This window comes from Tinamus guttatus, unplaced genomic scaffold (assembly GCF_059628265.1).
Source record: "Tinamus guttatus ecotype Peru unplaced genomic scaffold, ASM5962826v1 Tinamus_guttatus_pri_ptg000035l, whole genome shotgun sequence".
In the NCBI taxonomy this organism is placed as follows: Eukaryota; Metazoa; Chordata; class Aves; order Tinamiformes; family Tinamidae; genus Tinamus; species Tinamus guttatus.
Genome location: NW_028288569.1, coordinates 4,644,819 through 4,667,096, shown reverse-complemented (window position 1 = coordinate 4,667,096; position 22,278 = coordinate 4,644,819). Strand labels below are relative to the sequence as shown.

The 22,278-nt window shown below is 39.8% G+C and overlaps 1 protein-coding gene across 2 annotated transcripts; it reads left to right on the top strand.

Moving 5' to 3' along the window:
• The first annotated feature begins 12,603 nt into the window (after nt 1-12,603).
• On the top strand, nt 12,604-22,071 carry CUNH3orf85 (chromosome unknown C3orf85 homolog). 2 transcript variants are annotated; one of them, XM_088532953.1, is made up of 4 exons: nt 12,604-12,716; nt 19,614-19,762; nt 19,948-20,033; nt 21,889-22,071. In XM_088532953.1, exons 1-4 carry the CDS (start codon nt 12,668-12,670, stop codon nt 21,965-21,967), a joined length of 363 nt encoding a protein of 120 aa, XP_088389079.1. In that variant the 5' UTR covers nt 12,604-12,667; the 3' UTR covers nt 21,968-22,071. The 2 variants fall into 2 exon arrangements, with proteins under 2 accessions (XP_088389079.1, XP_088389086.1); XM_088532960.1 differs by having other exon boundaries at nt 12,627-12,716; nt 19,626-19,762.
• The last annotated feature ends 207 nt before the right edge of the window (nt 22,072-22,278 follow it).

The window sequence follows — 22,278 nt, the reverse complement described above, 5'->3', positions numbered from 1 at the left end:
TTTCCATGGCACTAACTACCTGTCACAATGAAGCTTGCAAGTTCAGATCAAAAAGTGCTTTCAAGGACTCTTTTGACTCATCACTGTCTGTGGCTTAAGCAAAAGTTTATCTTAAGTGGCTATCTACGAGAATATGGAAGTTCCAGATTTAATTCTTACTAGTGTGCTATTTAAAGGAAAAAGCAATTTTCACAGCATCAGCAAGAGGGTGATTTTGTTGCTAGATTTTCACCTTTTTTTTTTTTTCCCCTGCCAAAAATCCCAACAAGTATTGATAAACCTAAAAGGCAACACTGGAACTCTCAAGCAAGCTAAATCTACAAACTAATGAAATGTGAGCTCTGGAGAGCTGGCAATGCAGCAGTCAGGGAGAACACTGTAACCTTAAACAATTTAGGCGCGTCATGAAAAATGCCATAAAACTGCAAAAACGTAGAAGATTTTTAGGCAGGTATTCAGCAGGGAACTGAATCTGGCTTGGACACTGATTAGTATCTGACTTTTTGAGAATAACAAGAACTATTCAATGTTTTTCTTAGAGCAGGCTTTATTGAGTCTTTTTAATCACAGATTTAAGAGTAAGTGCAGTGCTTTGGACCTCTGGCTGCTTCCTGACATGTGGTGGTGCTACTGCTTAAAGCAAGCCAGATAGGATTTTATAAAGATTGATTTCACAATTTATTCCTCCAAGAAAATGCACAGTCATCTTAGAAGCAACAACAACAACAACAAAGACAATCCCTCAATCTAATATTATTTTTGTTTTCTAGCAAAATAACATACAAATGTTCTTTACTGATCTAAGCATATTTGTGCTTTTAATAAATGACTCTACATATATGGCACTGCATTAGTTTAAAGAAAATTCATCTTAGCTGTGCAGTTGAGCACTTATGTAACTAGCTTTTTAGAGGTTATGTCACATCCATCAGCCAAAAAGCACAAGAGAAAGGAGCCCACCACTACCCTTATTGAAAAAAAAAAAGAAAAGAAAAAAAAAGAGTGAGGGAATTAATACAGAGTTTAGTCTTTTGGTTTAATTTTCCTTCAACCTCACTAAAAAGAACTAATAAAATATTCTAATGTGCTAGTGTACCTTCAATTTTCTCCCATTTACTCTAGTTATTTTCTACTTATGACCACATTTCATTTCATTCCAAGCAGTGCAGAAAGAAAACTTGCCCTGACACCCCTTTCTAACCTGATGAGTTATGTGAATGCTGGCCTCCGTTCAAGGCTGCAGCTGAAGCTCCTGGCAGTGACGGAAGCAAAGAATATCAACAGAAGAAAAACAGAGGAGCATAAGCGAGGGCAGTCGTTTCTGAGATATCTCAGGATTGTATAAAGATTTGTGCAAAAAATTTCCCCGTATAACAATAATAACAATAAAAAAAAATGTTTGGGTCTTTATGCTGTGTCTTTACTGTCAGAAACCTTCTGTGGTAGGAGGATTAGACCAGCTCAACTCCACTTAATAGCAGGATCGACTGCCAGAACAAACTTGAGAAGGCTCAGCCCTGTGCAGCAGACAGCCCTCTTCCATCAGTGACGGAAAAGAAAGGTCAGATGAGACTGGCGCACCTGAAAAAAAAAAAAAGAAAATCAAAGACCTTTTTTCTGCAAGGAAGCTGAACTGACAACACATTAACGTGGGTACTGGCACACTGCTGATGCCCAGGAGTACGTTTATGCACCCAAATACAAAATACACTATTTTGCATCCATTTGATCCTTTTATTTGAAGCATGGAGACAGTCTAAAGGGGAAAAAGAAAAAGAATAAAAAAAGGGTTCCTAAAAGACAAGATGCATTTGACTGTGGGATAGTTTTCAAAGTGGAACGAAAATGTCATCACCTGACATTTCCAAAGCAGAGTTTTCAACTCCTGAGACAGCATGCAGGCAAGAGTGTTAAATAGTAGAGCTGGCCACAGACCAGTGCGCTCACTCTCCATCTGTTTACCTGGGGCAATTAACATGACTTCCTCTATCAAGGCGGGCTTACTGTGCTTACCCATATATATATGTCAAGTCTGGTAGCTCTCAAGTCTCTGAGACTTAGCAGAGCAAAGTTAGTGACAGGGCGGTCTCTAAGCTGAGAAATGAATCATTCTGACCCATACATTCTAACAAAAGTTTAATTGAAAAGTTCTTTGAAACAGAGAACTATATTCTCCCCTGTGATAGAGGAGAAGCAGAATTCACACAACTGAAAATCCAACTTGAGTCTCCCTCTGGGCTGTCTTCGTGTATGTTTTTTTTCTCTCTCCTCCTTTCCTGCACTATTGCTAAATTTATGATGGGGAAAGAAGCTCTCTCTCTCTCTCTCCTGCAAATCTATCTTATTATATTCTATTTCTAGAAATTACTCTGTGGACTCTATGGATACGGTATGGACTCTACAGATGACAGGAGTCATTGCTGTTTCAAAGGTAAAACTAAACAGCCCCTTAGCAGAAGGAGTCTGAGCTAGAAGAGATGCACACAAGAACATCCATGACAGCCTCCCCTCAGGAAAACCATGGGTGAAGGACCCAGCAGTGGGCACTGAGTCCATCCCCTCTAAGGATGAGGGGAGCAGCGGTAGGGATTGCCTTGGCTTCCTTCCCCACATGCTGTCCTGCGCCTCATGTAGGAGATGGCACTGGTGGTAATGAGGAGGAACAACCAGCCTTGTCCAGGGGCAATGGCAAGAGGGAGCAGCTTGGGACTCAGCACGCGCATGGACCACAGCGTGGTCATCTGGCACATCAACACACACATCAAATGAGCGATTTGGGCAGCAACCACGGTGCCTGTCCTGTGCTGGCTTTGTGCTCTAGCTAACGGGTGCAAGGGAAAGGAGACTCCTGAGTAAAACTCTAATTTAAAGAAAAAAGTAAGAAAAAAAAAGATACAACCCCCTAAAAGCATTAGTTTTCTCCTCAACAAGACACAGGCAGGAGTGAAATAAAGCCTTTCCACAGAAGAAATGTCATTTCAACTTCAAAGCCTTCTGTATCCTTTTGTAGCAAGCTAAGTGACACTGAAAGCCCCACAGCAAATGGAGCTGACCAACAGCAGTGAGGCCTGTGTGTCCTTCATGAGCCTTACAGAATTAAGTTGTCTTTCAGGCAAGTTTGCTAGTTTTTTTTTTTCTTTTTCTTTCTCTCTGTTTTATCCTGCCTAGCAAGGTCTTAATGCAATATCTGTTTACTACAATTCTCCAGGAGGCACAATGTTCCTTGGCTTTTATCCAAACCATTTAGTTCACATACATATTGGAAAAAGCTGTCATGTCAGCAGCTAAGGTTGATATCAAGAGAGACAATAAGAGGATTAAGAGGTGGAAAGCTTCGGAATGCAAGCTACTGAATATTTCAAGAGAAATGAAGCTGAGAATGCTACTGATGCGAGGGGAAGGTCAGAAAGCTCCAACACATCAGGGACAGTTAAGAAATAATAAAATAGCCATTAAGCATTCCTGAGGTTGATTTTCCACTGTTAGAATTCTTGTATTTCAATCTGATTTCTGTATCAGCATTGAGCACTTCACTGAACATATATCACTGACACGGAGCACTTGCAGAGGGAATTCTTTGGGATACATCTGCAGCATCAAAACCTAGGTATGATCTGACATTCAAGAGTGCTTCAGAGGCTGATGCTTTGTCAGTTAATTGCTCATTTTTATTAACACCTGAGTGCTACTGATGTAGATGGAATTGTACATCTCCAGCTAACAGACTTTGATGGAAGATCTTTAAGCTAAATTTCACAAAGACTGACTTTTTGTCACAGTTCCCCCTTCCTATTTGAAGCCTCTAATGATGTGGTTAAGTAGATCTTGTCACAGGCCTTCCCGTTGTATCTCACTATCATGCAAACCATGTATTGTGGAGGGAAGGGAGAGGGGCATGGAAACATTTTATAGGACATAACAAATATTGAGCAGCAAAGGGACCAGATAAATATTAGCCTGAGTGCATTCTGCAGCCTCGTCAATGGCAAGCAGCAAGGCACAGTGAGAATCTCTCTTTAATTGCTTCATTCCACACTTCAGTAATCTCACCTATAAGCCTCAAGACACAGCTTGCCAATGGGCAATTCAAAGGACATTATTTTCTTGCAAAGTAGAAAGGAGCTTTAGTATTACACTACCCTTTAACTCACAAAGTACATCCAAAATGATCCTTCCCTCCTTCCATGATCTCCAACCTACAAGGAAGGCATTCAGAGACTTGGACAACATATTTTATAGTATAAATCCATATCTCTGAGCTCATGAGGCACACTGATGAATTAATACCTTGTAAATATTCAGTGCCTGTTTTATCATGCTTTTGTGACATGCTTTACTTCCTGGAAGCATTCAGGCATAAGAAATTTTTTTCCCACCTCCACTTTTAAAATAAAGAGATTCTGTTATAAAAGTTGAAAAATGCTGGCCATTTCCTTTCATCTTGACATAGTATTTCAGTTTTTCATCCAGGCACTTTATATTATAAAAATGCTTGAATACAAAGAATAATTTTCTAGCCCCAATAACTGTACAAAAGACTGATTTATGTCTTAGTCTTATGACTGTTTTATGTCAAAAGACTGTCTTTATGTCTTTATATCTTTTGATTAAAAATAAAATTTCTAGTATTAAATTGAGAATTACTCGAAAAAATTAACAATTATTACATCTAGAAATGACCATTTTCCCCATATACAACTATTGAGCTATTGTGGCTTAACATTATGAAATAACTTCTATCCTTGAAAGATATTTTAAAGCATGAGTCCTATTAAATAAATAATAATAATAATAATAAAAGAGTAAATCTGTATGTGTGGCAAGAGTGTGTTGTAGAAAGTGCATACTCTATGGTCACTGGAGATGGTAAATTCGGCCATCCAGAAGTACTTCTTTGAGGAATAGTGTTGGGAAAAAAAAAAGTTAAATCAACATTAACTGGCAGCTGAAAGCTGGGTCTTCCATAAACTAGTTGGAGCAACCATCAGGTTTTTTTTTTAATGAAACACTTAATTGCAATACATTTGTTTAATAAGAAAGTATTTTCTGTTTGAAGTAAATGTTTTCTGTTGAAGTAAATGTTAGTTGCAACATAATATTTTGCATTTAGAAGTGCTGGATCAAGACTATGGTCTACTAGTTACCATGAGAGAAACATAAACTTTCTACCCCTACAATAGATAGCAAACCATAAATTCAGGCATGAAGATCATAGACTTCAGTCTATGTTTCCTTGTTGCCACCTCAGCTTTAGATAGCTTACCAGTTTTAGTGCTTGTTAAATAGTGTATTTCTTTCAAGCAATCATTTTAATGACTTGTCATTAATTTTTGTTCTCTTTTCCTGTGACATAGGGTGTATGGCTTTAATATTTTCTAGAGAGGGAGTAGCCCCAGACATCAGTCAATGCTGTAGTAGTAGAGGGAATACAACAATATAGGTTTGGTTCTGTGAAACTCTTCCTCTCATTAGCAAACAACAAGCAACTGAAAAAATGAAATACTCAAATATTCCAACTGCTTCTTTCAGATCATATTTCATTTACCATCCTCCTTAGCATCCTTCCTCAGTCAGGCAGTCACTGCAAATTCCACTAAAATGAAAAATACTTGGTTCTTGGTGAACACTTTTAAGAACAAGAAGCAATGAGCAATAGCAAATTAACTGTGTTGTGTACAGAACATAAGTGGTGCCCTCAGTTTCATCCTGACATCCCGAGTCAGGTGAAAGCAGCTCTGCCTGATGACTCATATACAAGACACAATTGCAAAGGGTTCTTCTAAGGACTTCTAAACACTGAAATGCTGACCGATGCACCTAGGCTCTTGATCACATGACATCTTAATCTGTCATCTACATTATATTCTGCACATTTATTTCCAATATATTAAGTGGTAAAACAACTGTCAGGGCTCTTTTCTACTGAGATATAAGGCGGTCTAAGAGATATATCTTTTGAATCTAGTGAAAAAACAAAACATTTTGTAGTACGATGACAGCATGATCTATGAAGAGTGAGAGCTATGCTGACACATATATTTGCAATTAGTAAGATCACCCTTGGCTTCACACCTGTGTAACTCCAGTCCTAGTGGATCTATCCCTGATTTACTACTGTAATGAGATTTAATACCAGACCTTTTCTTCCAACTGCACATAAGGATCAGTTCATCCCACATTCAGTAACAGCAGGTGACAGGAGGATTGAAGCCAGATTAACAGACGGACTCCACAGAACAAGGATTTAACTCAACTGTGTTAAATACACCTGTGGCAGAAGTCACACCAATAGCAGTTAATTCCTGCTGCAGCCTGCAAGAGCCCTAGCAATGGTCCTCATATTGCTCCAGTGACAGAATTTGTCATATTTTTCATCTGGACACTAACTTTCCCAGTTTTATGAGAATATGGGCTATGGTTTGACCCTTAATCCTATACGTCAAAGCCAATACTTTTGGCTGAACATTATTCAGCTTTTAGAAAGAACTAATAAAAATTGACTTTTCCACAAGTTAAAACATTTGTTTGCTTGTAAATGTTAGAAACCAGTGCATGATGTAAATGGAAAGAGGATGACAGCACAAGACACTCCCAACAGCTTTACTGTCTTAGCAAGGAAACCACATGCACACGTCCTCCCTGTAAGGGCTCGTGTAAGAGAAAACTGGATCATCGGGTCCTGTCCTCACCAGTTCAGTCCAGCTTCATGAATGTTGTCCCAAACTGATGCAGGGCTGGCAGCAATTTATATTAAATTCAGGAAGAGAGAAGCCATAAATAATTCTGCATTTCAAACTACTTTAAACCACGCCAGTCACACCTACCCCAGCTCCCACAGAACTGCTGGCAGAAAGGAAGGAAAAATACACAGGGCATTCTGGATGTAGCCTCCTACTACACCAAGAGGAGCCTTTACTTTGCAGCCCCTGCTGCTCTGTCGTGGGTAAGGAGTGATAGATTAGAACGGCTCCAAGAATTGTCAGCTAATATCTACAGGGTGGCAGGAGCAGACAGCAGCGACCCGTCCTGAATGCTGTGACAATTTCTGGCTGCCACACGAGAACCGCAGGTTATGCTACCGCAGGGGATTTTAAAGCAGAAATCTGAAGTGAAAAATAAGAAAGCCCCAAGACTGCATAATCTTTCTGCACGGTAGGAAGTGAGGGTTCAGAAGATAAGTAGTGACAGCTTCTTAGAGGTTTTGCACATTGCTCCAGCTCCTTGTACAGTCTTATGCCAGCAAGTTACACTGGGGCGGCCGCGCTCAGGTGAGCGGAGAGCAAGGCCAGCATCAGAGAGTTATCAATGGTGCTGACTGAGCTGGCCACGCATTTACACCCTTGGACCTACACCCGAGTTCAGTGATAAAGGCAAAAAAATCTTCCAGGCAATCCAGGTGCTTGTAGCTCTTCTAACTTTGTTTACTGAGGACATCAATTATTCTCAGAAAATAGGACCCTTAATAGATACAAAACTAGGCATAATGTCAAGCAAAACAAAGTTGCTGAAAACATAGGCTAATGCATATGACACAGTAAACGCTAAGGAGGACATCAGAAGACTATTTACTAAAGCCTGGCCAACAAAAGAGATGTGATGTTTCTTAGACATTACAGTCATGTCTGAGCTTGAACTTCCCTTGGCAAATGAGGAGCACATTCAAAGCAACAATTACTTAAGCTTCCAGGCCACTCCACTGAATTTTGGCAATCCTTGCCAGGGTGCATTGGCCACTGCTGCACACGACTGAACCAGAGCTGTGCCCCAATGGGTTGGTTGCAACTAACAGTGAAGGAGATGCTTTGTGGTTGCAATACAAAGCACCTGTGCATGAAGAAAAGCTGAGGTTGACCTTAAACAGCCTCTGTCGCTGGAGCAGGTGACTCTATTGCCTGCTACCTTGAGGCACTTTTCTGGGGCAAAGCCCTCTGTAGGCACCAGCACTGGGGTGGCATGAGGGCAAGCTCCTGGCCTCACCATGGCAGGCTGCTCCCACCTCCTGCAGTCCTGCAAACCAAGGGGTATTTGCCCTTGAAAGAAAAAAAAAAAGAAAAAAAAAAAGAGTATTATCCGGTGCAGTTCTGGGAAAACATGCCAGGATACCTTTCCTCCCTGTCAAGAGAGCTTGTGAGCCTGTGCTTAGAAAGATACAAAGATGAACAGAAGAAAAGAGTTTGAGCACAAAATCAGGCAGATTGACGGTGCTTTTCTGCACAGGCGAATGTGGGCTCAGCACGAGCTGTAACCAACTGGAATAAAAAGCCTGAACTAAAATACACTTCCAAGCCAGAAAGTGTAAAACGCACAATCTTGCTGTGGCAAACATCTTAGCATATGACAGCAAACTGACTTCAAAACATGCTAGGCATTTGAAGTAGGAGCTAATAAAAGGCCTGTTAACTTACTCATATTAGATTTCCCCATTGCTCCCAATTCAATTCTGCTGCACGCAGAGGTACATAATTGCCTTTACACCATCACCTTAGGAAAGCAGGGGAGAACAAACCCTCCAGTGGCAGGAACATTCTGGAAAGACAGGTGGTTGACATGAGCATCCTAGCACAGCCCTGGTGGCTTCAGAGAGGCATCTGTGCCTGCACCGCTAGAGGCAGCTGGGGCCAGAGCACTGCCCCCAGCTCACATGTCGATACCTGACTCCAATGCTGAGCTCCCAGCATTTAAAAGCTAGCTATGAACCTAAAGGTATTGAAAATCCATTAAGAAACATTAAAGATTAAGCTTTTGTTGTGTTCTTAATGTATAGGCTCTTGAAGGGCACTGCTCCATTTTGCCTATGCACTGCATCCTTGCTCAGTTTAGCTAGTCCAAATCATGGAGAGGATGGCAAACATAATGCTAAGACAGCATGAAAAAGTTCTCAGGCTCTTTAGACTGCTAATACAGTCTGTGACTGTCATTTATAGTAGATTGCCCCCAGGATGGCCTACAAAATTTTGTACATGTTTTTATTGCTCTGTTTTGAGAAAGAAACCTTCCATACCCTGCATGTTTTATGTCCTCCTAAAAATACTTGCACTTATCTCATCTGCATTCCAAAAAGATATCGCAGCGACAAAACAGATATTTTCAAACTCTTAAAAAAATAAAGTTATGTTCAAGGGTGGTGTAACAGATGCACTTAAGTCAAAGGTATCTTGGAGCTGAACAATGAGAATTGGTAAACATTAGACACGCTGAAACAAATGAGGTGTTTGATATTAAATCAACACAGAAGATGATGATTTTGCACAGATACATAGCACTTTGCAAAGGATGAGAGGCTGTCTTTATATTTAAATGGCAAAACTGGACCAAAATAGTTATGTTTCTTGTTGCGTGACACAGGTACAGGCATGAAACAGATGCCAATGAAGGAAACAAATGTGGTATTTTCGAATTTCGAATGACCTCAAACTGTTCAACTGTTCGAATGATCAAGCTTTCTGTACCCTAACCCAGTGTTTGGCTTCCTATATCTGTTTGTCCTTTCCAAATAACTTCACCATCTGTTAGCTGATCTCAATGAACTCAAAACAGCAAACAATCTTAAAGACAGGTAACTCCTCTGTATTTCAGATGTTTTATAAATTAGCTATTGTTCAACTACTTCATTAGTCAAAAAAGCCTTGAAAAATTATTCCAGGACACAGAGACCACATTACAAAGCCAATGGTCATTATCTTACCTAGTATGCTTTTGTGACGGGCCCTGTTTCTTTTGTTCCGCTTCTTTCTAAAACTGTCCTAGCCATAATCAGCTACAGTTTTATTTTTTTACTCCTTTTCTTAAAAGAAAACAAAATATATGGTATATATAGACCATACACACTGACATATACACCAGTAGAAGCAGAACATAGACCTTTGTTTAGGACAAGAGAAAATAGCCTCAAGTTGCACCAAGGAATGTTCAGGTTAGATAACAGGAAAAAAATGATGGAGTGGTGGAGCATTGGAACAGACTGCCCAGGGAAGTGGTGGAGTCACCTTCTCTGGCAGTGTTCAAGAAAGGTGCAGATCAGGCACTTAGAGACATGGCTTAACAGGCATGGTGGTGGTGATGGGTTTACAGTTGGACTCGATGATCTTGAAGGTCTTTTCCAACTGCAATGATTCTGTGATTCTTTCCCCTGAAATGGTGATTTACTGGCTAAAATTACTGAAAGGTAAAAGAAAAAATGTTCTGATCTTTTCCTAACTTAGAGTTCTGCTGTTTGAAGACTAACTTGCACCTCATTGATAAAGCCAGTACCATTTAAGATTGTCTGACATATCCTTTTATACATTCACACTTTCACTTGGTTGTAACTTAAACTTTTATCGTTTCATCTGATTTTTTTCTTAACATGTCAGGTGTCTGCCTCAGGCTGAAATTTTTTGGAAACATTTCAGCCAATATCTCAGCTATTTCTGCAAATGAGACAAGGACATGTTGCAGGGGGAGGTGTTTAACTTGTATTGAATATTCTGGTGACAACTCCTTTGAATAAACTTTCCATGCGTTAAAGTAGAGAACAGAAATTTGACAAGAGAGGAAGAGTATCTTATGAGAGTGATATGATGATTCATCTCTCCATATGAAGATTTGAGCCATTGGGCCAAGTCACACATCTTCCAATAAAAGTGCAGTCTGCATGTCTGTTAGGGATTAACAGCTAAAATTCTATATTCAATAAACACGGAACATTCAGCTTTCCATGATTTTTAGTGATGTCCAGCTTGCCTATATAATGCCCTCAAAGAACAGCTAAGAACACATCTGTCTCCAAAAAGCTTTTTGAGACTGAATATACTTATTTCTTTCATTAGAGGGCCAGGAAAGGACACTGGCTTCCTGAGCAGAAGGGAGATAACAGGATTTGGGGAGAAGACTGGCAGGATGTGATCCTGACAGCTCTATGATTACTTGGAAGTGATAAGCAGGACTCAAGTTAGAAGAAGAAAGAGCTTGGGTGAGAAATGGCACTACGAAGACACTTCCTATACAAAGGACTAATAAATTATTCGATAAGAAGTTGTTTATCGTTAAAGGCACAGTTCCATTTCATGGCAAATGGCAGGGCATACAGCAAGAGGGAAGACAAATCTTGGAAGAAAAGAGAGTTAGGCAGGCTATACAAGAAAGACCGGGAAGGTAGGATGGCAGGATAACACCAATGAGGTACATCATGGACCTGACTGTTCAAAGGGACTTACTATCTCTAGTTTGCCTCCTTCCCAAATCTTGTTGTATCATCATCATCCTCAAAGGTGGTCTACCCTCCAGCAGAGTAAGCCTTGCACTCCTTTGAGTTTGGAGCCTGGTCCTAGGCACTGCAGCATCTCAGCCATGTTTTGTGGCACCACAACAGGACTTTCAATTGTAGTAGTAACATTTAATTCAGAGATGGGGAAAGTGGATCCAAACATTCCAAGTTCAGCTGATAAACACTTCGGGTTAATGGGCTTCCAGAGCTTCGGGTTAATGGGCAGAGCAGCTGCCTCCAAGCATAATTTACTAGAGGTTTTTTATTTTTATTTTATATTATACATATATATAAGTATTTAAGAACAATGATAAAATAATATTTGATAAATGTCTTATTTCAAAGTCAGGAATTCTACTATGAAGCCTGTTCAAACATTTCCCCTCCTCCCTCCTGTCTATCCTTATATGATGATAACAATGATAGGGCTCTATAATTACACAATTAAATGCTATTTTAATTCCCAGCAAACTTTTGGTTGTCCTTAACCTAAGCAGGAAATACTCCTACCCTGCCCAAGAGCCTGGAGTCTGGTCCCTGGAACCTGTAAAGTCAACAAGGTCTAATTCTCCAGCAGAAAGGTCTTTGAGTGAATGTACACTTGAGCTCATGAACTGCAGATCACCTTGCTGCAACATGCGATAAAGCTCAGCTTTCCCATGGGCCTGCTGTCCTTGAGGTACACGAGTTAATGAAGATAACCTGAATAGTAGTTAGACTGAAAAAAAAAAAAAAAACAGGCAGTAAGTAAATAAATAAATAAAGTATAACCAAATACATTAGAAAGGTAAGATAGCATGAGCTCTTGGCAGCCTGCCCTCTGCAGATTCCTGACATCAGATACAGAAAACAAAAGACTTTGTCATCCTTGCCTAGTTGGCAGGAACCAAAGTCCCTCCCTTCCCTTCCCATCCCAGCGCATTGTCAACAGGTTTCTTAGAAGTTTTTCTCAATCTAAGCATTATACAAGTAAAATACACTGCATATTTAGTCACTGTTGTCAGAGCAGGTTGATTCAAATGCCATTTCTCACCATTCATTTCACAAACAATAGAACACACTTTAGTCCATTACAACCGGGGAAAATAGTTATGCAAAAGCCTGATTCTCAGACACCTGCCATGTTCACCATGCACAGAAAAAGCCCAGTGTGCTATTTTGCATTATAAATCTTAAGCAGAAGTTAATGTATCCGCAGAATAATTAGTTATTGTGTCTCATTAGCGGATCAGCTCTCAAAGTCCAGAGTGTACAAACAGAGGCATGCAAGACAAACCAGAACTAAACAGTGTACCCTGCCCTCTGACAGCAACAACGCTTTAGAGGCATCTGGTAAATGATTTATAAACCTAAAGATAGCAAAGTATAAAACTGTATGGCTGTGTCTGCTTTACAAAGGATACACTCTGTGGACAATTTGCAATGTCTCTGAAAATGTTTCAAATTTTGGTGCCCGCTCTGCTGTTTACAGGTAAGTGCCTGGCACTCTGTCTCCTGCCATTCCCTTCTGGCTTGTTAAATAGTCAGCTGGCAAGAAAGCCGTGTTACAGCCGGAATAGTGCTGATGGAAGAGAATTAACTGGAAATCACTGCAGCGAGGACATATGGGAGAGTGGGCGAGCACGAGGCTACATAGCAAAGTCTGTGAAATACAGCCTTGATTCTGCTTCTCGCGATTGCTTTTGAAGCTCTTCCTGCTGAACCTCTTTCGGCTCTCAGCGGTGGGAACGCATTTCTGGCTGAGAGATGACTTCTTGAACTGATAAAATTGTCAAAAGAGCTTGATGCTGTTTTTCCAGAACATTTTCTAATCGTGATTCAGATCACATCGTTTATTGTGTGTAAGAAAAACAGACAATTCATGTGCATTTACAAGGGCTCAGAATGATCAATTTTGCAAGGGATTTTGGGGATGTCTAATTTGAAAATGCTCAAAGGGTCTGATTTTTTTTGCAGAGCTCTCAGACTGTCTGATCTTTGTAACACCCTACAACCAGGGCACCTAAATTCAAGGATCACTTTGTAAAAGCAGTGTACAAATGGATGGAGAAAGGCTGCAGCATCACTAAGGCTAAAAGAATGTTCTTTTCAAAGAAATACAGACTGGCATAGTCAATGATCAGTAATGCGCATGCTGCAGGACTAATTTATTCTGCACTAAATTACAGCAAAGCAGGCAGGCACTAAGCGACTATAGACTTCATGGAAAGATGCTCCATCCACACAAATGTTTTCAAAGCATTTCTTTGATATGAGTGTTCCAAATACGCGTGCTGTAAAGACATGAAAACAACATATAAGACACAATGTTGCAGACAGATTTAGCCAATACTTAAACATGAATTAATTAAGCCTCCCTTCCACATGAGGAAAACAGCGCAAGTACTTCACTGTTTATACAGAGCAGTCAAATAAAAGAGCAGCAGCAGTAACATTTTCATGAAATCACTCATTTTTCCAGCAGAGAAGAGGATGTCTGAGAAACAACTGTAAAAAGGAGATTTTCTCCTTGTATGATAGAAAAAAAGGGTGTGCTGTGGACTGAGGCAAATTCACCTCTTTGGGGCCATTCTCTTTCTTCATAGGGATATATGATAATATATCCCTAAGGTTTGGCTGCAGTGAGGCTCTGGAGAGAGGGAAGGAGACAAAAAGACCCTCTCTCTGTTTCTCCTCTGCAGATCAGAGCACATCTAGATACCTTCTTTTCCCCTTACATGCACTCCCTGGGCTGTTGTGCACCTGAGCATGGACTGTTCCTTGGTCCTTGTCTGTCTTCCTGAAGCTCCTTTCCGTTAAAGGCCACAAGGACACTTCGAGTTTCACTTGAAGCCTGGCTGTGAGCAGCCTGGTGATACCGCTTTGGAAGAATGTTGTCTTTACTCTTATCTCCCTTTTTTCTCCCTCGTCTTTCGCAACAGCCTTGTTTGCCTTTTTTTCCAAAGTTGCTTTCTTTAAAAAGACAAGAAAAATCTATTTACTGCTGATTTTTAATGAGCTTTGGCAATGTGCAGTTCAGCTTTTTATTAACTGTGAAACGTTTGAGCAATGATCAAGGTGGTGGTGAATTAAAAAAGAACCTCTAACTAAGCCCTCTAATGAGAACCTGACCCTTTAGCACACCCTCAAGCTCAGCCACTGCAGATGAACACTGCACCCTCAGCATACCCCTTAGAACAGGCTTTCTGGGCTGCTTGCTAGAGCTTTTCTTCAGCCTTTACAGTGTGCCACAGCAAGTAGGGGAGCACTTTGCATCCTCTGTTGCAGAGGAAGCACCTCTTTCCCTAGGATTATCAGGGAGTTCTGCCATATTTCTTGCTATTACCTATACCGGAGAGACTTCCTGACATCTGGCATCACACCGATATGTTCAATGGGCAATTCTGTATTAAGAGCCTGTCTCTTGTCTGCCCTTGCTGATGAGGGAATGAAGTGTTCCTTATGACTGTTAATGACTGAGATCTCATCTCCTGAGCCAGAGACCTCCTGTGTCCTGTGCTGGAAAATTAGAATTGTTGAAGAATAGAGATGACTACATTTCAAACTTTAAATATAAGCAGACGAGACCAAAATTCCAAAGACTGGGTGCTATGAACAATGTACAACCACTTAATCAGCGACTTACATTTTACAGTCAACAGGTATTAGCAACTCTGACTTAATTTTATTATAGTGCCTATCTCCATCAAAAGATAGAGGGTTACAAAGTCAGTGCACAAGAACCTCTCTCTCTCACCATTAGCAAAGGCAATATGCAGGTGTTTTAACAAAACAGTGTTCTTCAACAGAGAAACTGGTGACACATGGTGCCACCGCTGTGCTCTGCAAAATCCAAAATGTATCACTGCAGCAATTCACCCACATCTGTAAAATAGACAGACACCCATATCCAGATTTTCATGGAGTGTCGTATAATCTACAAAAATACTTTTGCTAAACCAGCTAAGACAGATCAAGCCACTTCCATGCTTGTCTTTCAGCACTTATAGCCTTGTGGCATTCTGAATCCTTGCCTGTTTCAGAATAAATTGAACAAAAATGAAAATAAGATTTCTATTAGCAGAAGGTATTTTTACAATCTATAACATGTGCGCCCAGGACATGCTTGGAACTTTAATGGAGGGGAAAAAAAAAAAAAAAACACTAAAAAGAACCCCGCAAAACATGATGCTCTAGTGTATGACTTTGTAAATATTTTCTGAATCTTGGAATTTAGATAGATGCTGAAGCACGGGGGTTCATTCTGGCTCATATCTAACCTTAAGAAACTCACCCGAGCTGCAGCATTCAATTTACCTTTTCAAAGTTCCCAACACGTCACCATCAGCAGCTTCAGCAAGGTTAAAGTGTCAAAGGTTGAAGTTTAACTCTGTCCAGCTGCTGGCTCCAAGATCTGATAACACGGGCAGGAATACCCCTGTGATCTGACATATTGACCAGACACAGCTACCAAAGCAGATAATTAGAAGAATTACTAGACCTAAAGGAAAGGAACAAGAGCAGCTGCTGACTTATAACATTTAACTTCAATTGATATAAATAACTTCAGCAATATTTTCACATTGCCAGAAATCTACAGAAATCAAGGAGAGATCCAGCTTGTATGATAGCCACTGGGAGACTGAAGTCTTGCAAAGTAATTGTCCTATTTTTCCGGAACCTCCCAACAAGCCAGACTCAATCCATTCTTGCCTACGGTGGATGAACCCCGGAGCTTGATTTTGGTCCCAGGCCTTGGGGTTGCTCCTCACTGCTTACACACACTACTGCTGATCAGCGCAGCAAGACTCCTCACAGGAGAGGGTGCACCCTCTGCTAAAGCACATCCAAAAGTCTGTCACCTTACCTTTTAACTCTCTCATTAGATATGCAGTTCCCTGCTCTCCCCAAAGACTGCCAAGCACTCTCTCACTGTTCAGCTTTTAAGAAAAGGAGAATGTAACAATTAAGTGGGTGCCAAAACAGACAAAGGTGTCAAAATTTAATCCCATACTTACATTTTTGCCTGCATGACAAAGTGGATCATTATGCATTCAGCTGAGTGATAAAGATGTCTCCCCATAGCATTTTTAGAGCTGCAGCCAGCTAAGTATCGTGCCTGCTAAAAATCTATCTGTGAACAGTAGTTATGCATCCATATGAGTCTGGTATGAGAGGATTTTCATGCACAGTACCTTAAGAGCTGTGCAAGTTGTTTTTATCTTTTTAGTGTAATTTGATTGCTGTACTGTAATACTATTTTCTTGATAGCCTGGAATCCCAAACTATTTAATATGCTTTCTCCATAATCAGATTTTCTGACCTTCAAGGCTGGATTAAGTACCCATTTGCTAGTTTGACAAAAGATGACAAGAGGCTACTGCCATCTCCTCTCTGTCAAGTTTAATCGTATACCAATTCCTACTAAGCCAAAATGAGATGCTTGGAAGAAATCATAGCAGTAATGATAACTAATAGTTTTCCCTCTGGACACTGTGTACAAGCCAGACAAAACTATCTGTTTAAGGCAGGAATTACACAAGCTAAGTATCTGGCATGTGAAAAAAAAAAGACCAATTTTTCTATAATTTGATTTTCATATCAGAATGCTGGGTGAATCTCTAGAAATTATGAAAAGAAACAAATATTCTAACTGGTAGAAGCTGATATAGCCTTTACAATAGTTCATTCCCTGCACACATTCCTCCTATTTTCCCTCTGGACCATTAATCTCTAAATGTTCTTTTTAAATGGCATATTCATCTTGCAGAAAAGAAAAAAATACAGAATTGAATAAAAGTGTTTGCATCCAATATGTTCAACCCTCTTAACACTGACTTAACTTTGCTTTATTACAACTTGAACTTCTTTATGCTGCTTAGCTCAACTTTATGCGTTGTGAGCAATTTGATTAACTCTTACCTATGCGTTTGCTCCTCCATTTCTCCCGTGTCCCATGTGGATGCTCTGAAATAGGCTATTTGGTTAGGATAGGTTATACTGAATTAGATTATTCACTGAAGACTACACGCTGTACGCAGAGGCACTGGTGGATACAAGCAAGTCTCCCAAGTCTACACCGAGGTCTAAGGACAGTCTTCCTCCAAGCTCTGGCAGGGCACAGGCAAACACGTCCTCCTTCCTGCCCATGCACTCCCAGTGAAACCCCTCACTAACGCGCAGGTGATCATTGCTGGACAGCCAGTGGCTTCACCAGAGCTCCACTGCAGATTAAGTGAAGTTTGTCCCATTTGGGGACATCCCATAATCCTCAGGGTACAGCAAAGAGAGGATGAGTTAAGCCCGAGGGATAAACTTGAGTCTAAAGACACTTACCGTACATCCTCCTGGTTACCCCTGCATCTTTAGTGCGCCCCAGCATCTGGGGACAAGTCCTGTGGAGATGGCTTCCAGGCACACACACAAGAGGTGGAAGCATTCGAGGCAGCGCAGTCGCTGTTTTCCTCAATGGCTTCTACAGCAGACAGAGAAGAACAAAATCTTGCCACGAGCTAGTGTGGAGGAATCAGAGCCGATGCTCCTCGGTCAGGTAAACTTAGCCCGGGTCCTTTTTTCCCCCTTGAAGCAGGCAGGTGCGCTGTAATCAAAGTGAATATTCAGCACGATTGGGGACGGCATTTCTCATTGGATACAGGTGCAGTCAGAGCAGACGGTGTATTAAAAATTGAAAGTTAATAGCCTTAAAATGCAGCACTCTGCACCACAGGAGCCCAGATAAGACCTCACTGCCCCACCAGGCAGCAGAGCTATAAGCTCATCCTTTGAAGACACTGGCAATGGGGAAAAGAAACAGAAAAAGCAGAGCTGCTTAATGATCTTTATTATAGCTCCCTGCAAAGCCAGAAGACCAAAGAACACACTGGTGATAAAATTTAATGTTTAATGACCCTTACTAAATATATATATTTAAACAAAAGTGAAGCCTGTTACTAAGCCAATTTCTGATCCCAGTTCAAGTATCTTAGTCCAGAAGATGGAAGAGTAATAGCGAACCCAAGAAAATATTTATTACCTAGTGTGTGTATATGCATATATGTGTATTTACTAAAGAGAAACTAACAGCTCGTAGATTTTCTACTGCACGATAGTGAAGTGTCAGAGAGAGGTAATGAATTTTTGGCATGAGTCTTTGTTTCATCTCATGCAGCTCTGGAACAGAGGTGTAGCAGCTTAAATACAAAAAATAAATATTTTCTTTCTTTCACAGGACCAAATCTTACTTGATTTCTGACATTCAGGAATAACCATTCCTTTGATCCCCGTTACAAATATTCTACTGTGCACATCTACTACATCTATGGCCTCAGCACATATTGTCTTTAAAAAGTTTTGCATGGTCACTCTAACCAGTAAGATTCTACTCAGAGTTGTGCATAAGGGCAAGTTTTTAACTTGTTAGGCCCTCTTGAACAGATTCTTGCCTTCAAGACTAAGAGCAATAGAGAGATATCCAAGAGGCAAAACTTGGCCTGCAAAACTCCCACTGCCAGACCCACTGAGCTCAAGTGCTTGGCCCATCTGTACTAAGTTCATGCAGGTCATCCTGAGGTGTTCATTTAAACTTCTTTGACCAAATTGGAGCAAATTTGTTTCTGGACACTGGCCTCAGTGACTTCACTTGAGTTTAAACCTAATCGGCCTCTCATTAAAGAGCATTTGGACTGACTATTTCAGACCAGCTCCAAATGGTTGCAAAAGTCTAAAGTGCTGGAGACAAACAAGAAAGGACTTTTACCAAGGCCTTTCCTAAGAAGTTAGTGAGGAACTTAGTTTTTTTTTCCCCTTGGGAGAAATTGTTGTTTCAAGAAGAACATCTGCACCCAGGCTGACATCAAAAGATGTCTAGAGCAGTGTGGTAACAAGATTAGATGTACAATATCCACTCACTACAGAATAAATTCAACAGAGATAATTTCTGTGTAGCTGCTAGGGAGAATAAACAGTACATCTCACTTTTTCAGAAAGTTAAGGGAGTGCAGTTAAATCCAAAGGCAGCCATGAAGTTCCTGAACTGTGAATTTCATGTTTCTCAGCACACCCGAGAAAGGTGCAAATCCAGTCTAAACATTTTCTGTTTAAAAACATGGGTATTAATTATTTCTGCTTTAAAATGCTGATATTAAAAAAATAAAGTTCTGCTTTAATTTAGTTGCAAGATTATCTACTTTGGATTCATCAGGAAAACGGAGATTCATAGGAAGTGCTTTATTAGCTGCAGGCTATTAAGAAAACCACCTTTCTGAAGATCTACAGTAAGAGCATATTTTACTTTTTTTTCCAAGAAATTACCAGTCCAAAGACATGCTATGAGGCTATAAAATATATATAAAGAAGCGCATATGTTGCTGATATTATAATTACGGCTCAGCTTCCATTTCAGGTGTCCTCGGAGCACCATTTCTGTCAGAAGAGTCAGCAAATCAATTTATACGACTTAAACGACAAATTCCATATTCTCAGAACTACTGGGACCCAAGCAGCAGCCAGAATGCATGGGGATACACTGTGGCTGAGCAGGTATCTTTTTGCCTCTCCATCTTGCAATATCTACTAAAAATAAAAATAAAATGCAGAATAGGGATTAACACGTAAAAGAAAACTTTTGGGGAAAACAAGGAAGTGTATTTGTATCTAATGTCTCAATTTACTGGTATTTAGCATCAAAGCTGAGAAAATTCTTTTCTATTTTGGATCTACTTCAGATTAGTGAATCATGGACATCTCTGAGAAACACTGCACAATACTACATGGACTTGGGATATTTTGCCTTTGATCCTTCTATTGCCAGGTAAAATGGAGTTTCTTCACACAGCATTTCCTAGACTCCCCATGGATACAGGTGGCTCCATAAGCAAAACACAGCAGAACAAAACCAGCAATTGGAGCCTGGGAACATAATGAGACATTAATTTTAAGAAATATGATTATATTTGTGATACATTTCAAAAAATTAAAGATTTCCTATTTTTAACATTTGAATTTTACTTTTATTTGGATGTAGTCAGTTTAATGGGATAAGTTCTTTTTTTTAATCAATGCTTCGCAAGAACTTCATGTAAAGCTTTATATATAATATATGCACACACAGATATATTATACATGCACACACATATATATGTGCACACACACACAAAATTAAGTCCCAGAAGTTAAATGTAGAAAGATATAGTTGGTTTAAAATGCTGACAGAAAGTCATTCCTCAGTAGAAAAATAAAAGGGAAAACAATCTATTTCACTAACAAAACTATATTTGATATAGAACTAAAGCTTATTTGAACAAAATGGAGAACAAGATGTAGTAATTGGTAAAACAAGTATTAGCAGACAACTACATGAAATAAACAATCTCAGATTGTCATAGAGAAGTTGTTTAGGACTGTGCTAAAATATACACTTTTTTGAAGGATAATTAAGTCAAATTTAGGGAACGATTGCTAAGTGATTGTTTGAAAAGCACAATACATATTGCTCCTGAAAAATGTTTTTCACATGAAGATGCTGCAGTCCTTTAAAAAAGGACAGGAGTGGGTAGCACTAAACTCACAAACATTCAAATTTCAGTGCTTAAAATAATTACAAAGAGAAAGCAACGTGATCAGTCTAACTTCAACCACTTACAGAAAAATGAGTAAAAGCTTTTCTCATGACATACTTAGAATATAGTTTGAATTTTGTTGCTTTAAAATAGATTTCTTTTTGACCGTGAGTGTAAATTTTCACTTTGAAAGTGTCTTTTGAAGCTCACTGTTTTGCATGATAAGAATTTGACTTGGAGAGTCACAAACTGAACTTCTTAGGACAGTCCTACCTGAAAGGTGTTGCCAGTTCTACTCTACTTGGCCAGCAGGACCGAAGTAGAAAAGATAGAGCTAAAAGGCACAACTGCCCTGTCCTCCTGCCAAGGCTGAAGTCAGGGTCCTTGGGCAAGTGGAAGGAAGCAACAAGATATTTCACAGCTTCCAAAACTGGTAAGGGCAGAAGTCATTTCTGTCTTACAACTAAACTGAAGTTACTTTAGGAAACTTTGTAAGTATTTCTGGAACCCCTCAAGCCCATTTTTTTCCAGCAGAAAAATCAGTCAGAAAATGCCTGTCTACCTCCAAATATTAGCTGTTCACTACATGTGTACGAAGGCTGCGATCCCAGCAGCGCCAGGCATATTGTAAGATTAATTATGTCTGCAGAATGTTAGTTCTTGTGATTGTCATATGACAGGAATTAAAGCTCGTTTACAGAAATATTTCAAGGCACTCCCACCGAAGCATGTTTATGATTTCAGAAGGAGGGTGGTTAACACTGAGACTGAAATAAAATTCAAAGTTTAATACAACACAAATCACCATCTGGAACTTTTACTGATGCACATGGCAAAAAGGAGATCAGGCTAGAAGTTACGAAAAGAGATTGTTGATAACACAGAATAATGATTTTCAATATTACTGTTCATGTTTAGCGGCATTTTCAAGATAGTCAAGAAAAGCAAGCCTATGAAACATTATGCAGAAATCTGGTTTAAGAGTCTGTACTTCTAGAAGAAAATATTTGCAGACCCTTGCAAATCTGAACACTGAATTTGCCAACAAGATCTTTAAATCAATTCTGCAGATTTTTTTTTAAATGCAATTTATTCCATCTTTTCTAGGGAAAATGTCAGATCTTACATGGATATGTTACAGCAGACTGGAATTCACCTCCAGCAACAGACAAGGATGAGCAATTAAATCCTACGCATCTGTCATATCTGGCAATGTCAGGATAAGGCATGTTATGCATTTGCCCCAAATGACTTCATCTCATCCCAGCGTCATATGTGGAAAGCTTTGCACGTTTAACATTTTGGACTTGGACTTGAATGCTGAAAGTAATGGAAGCCACAGCTACAAGCGAGAGCTGTTTTTTCTTATACTGTGGCAGCAGGAGCTGGTGAAAACATTTATTTGCTGCTCCTTTTCTAATAAAAGGGGTGATGACAAAATATTCTTTATGCCAAGTCCTTGAGCATGGATGTTTTCTCATTCTCATCTGTTAATCT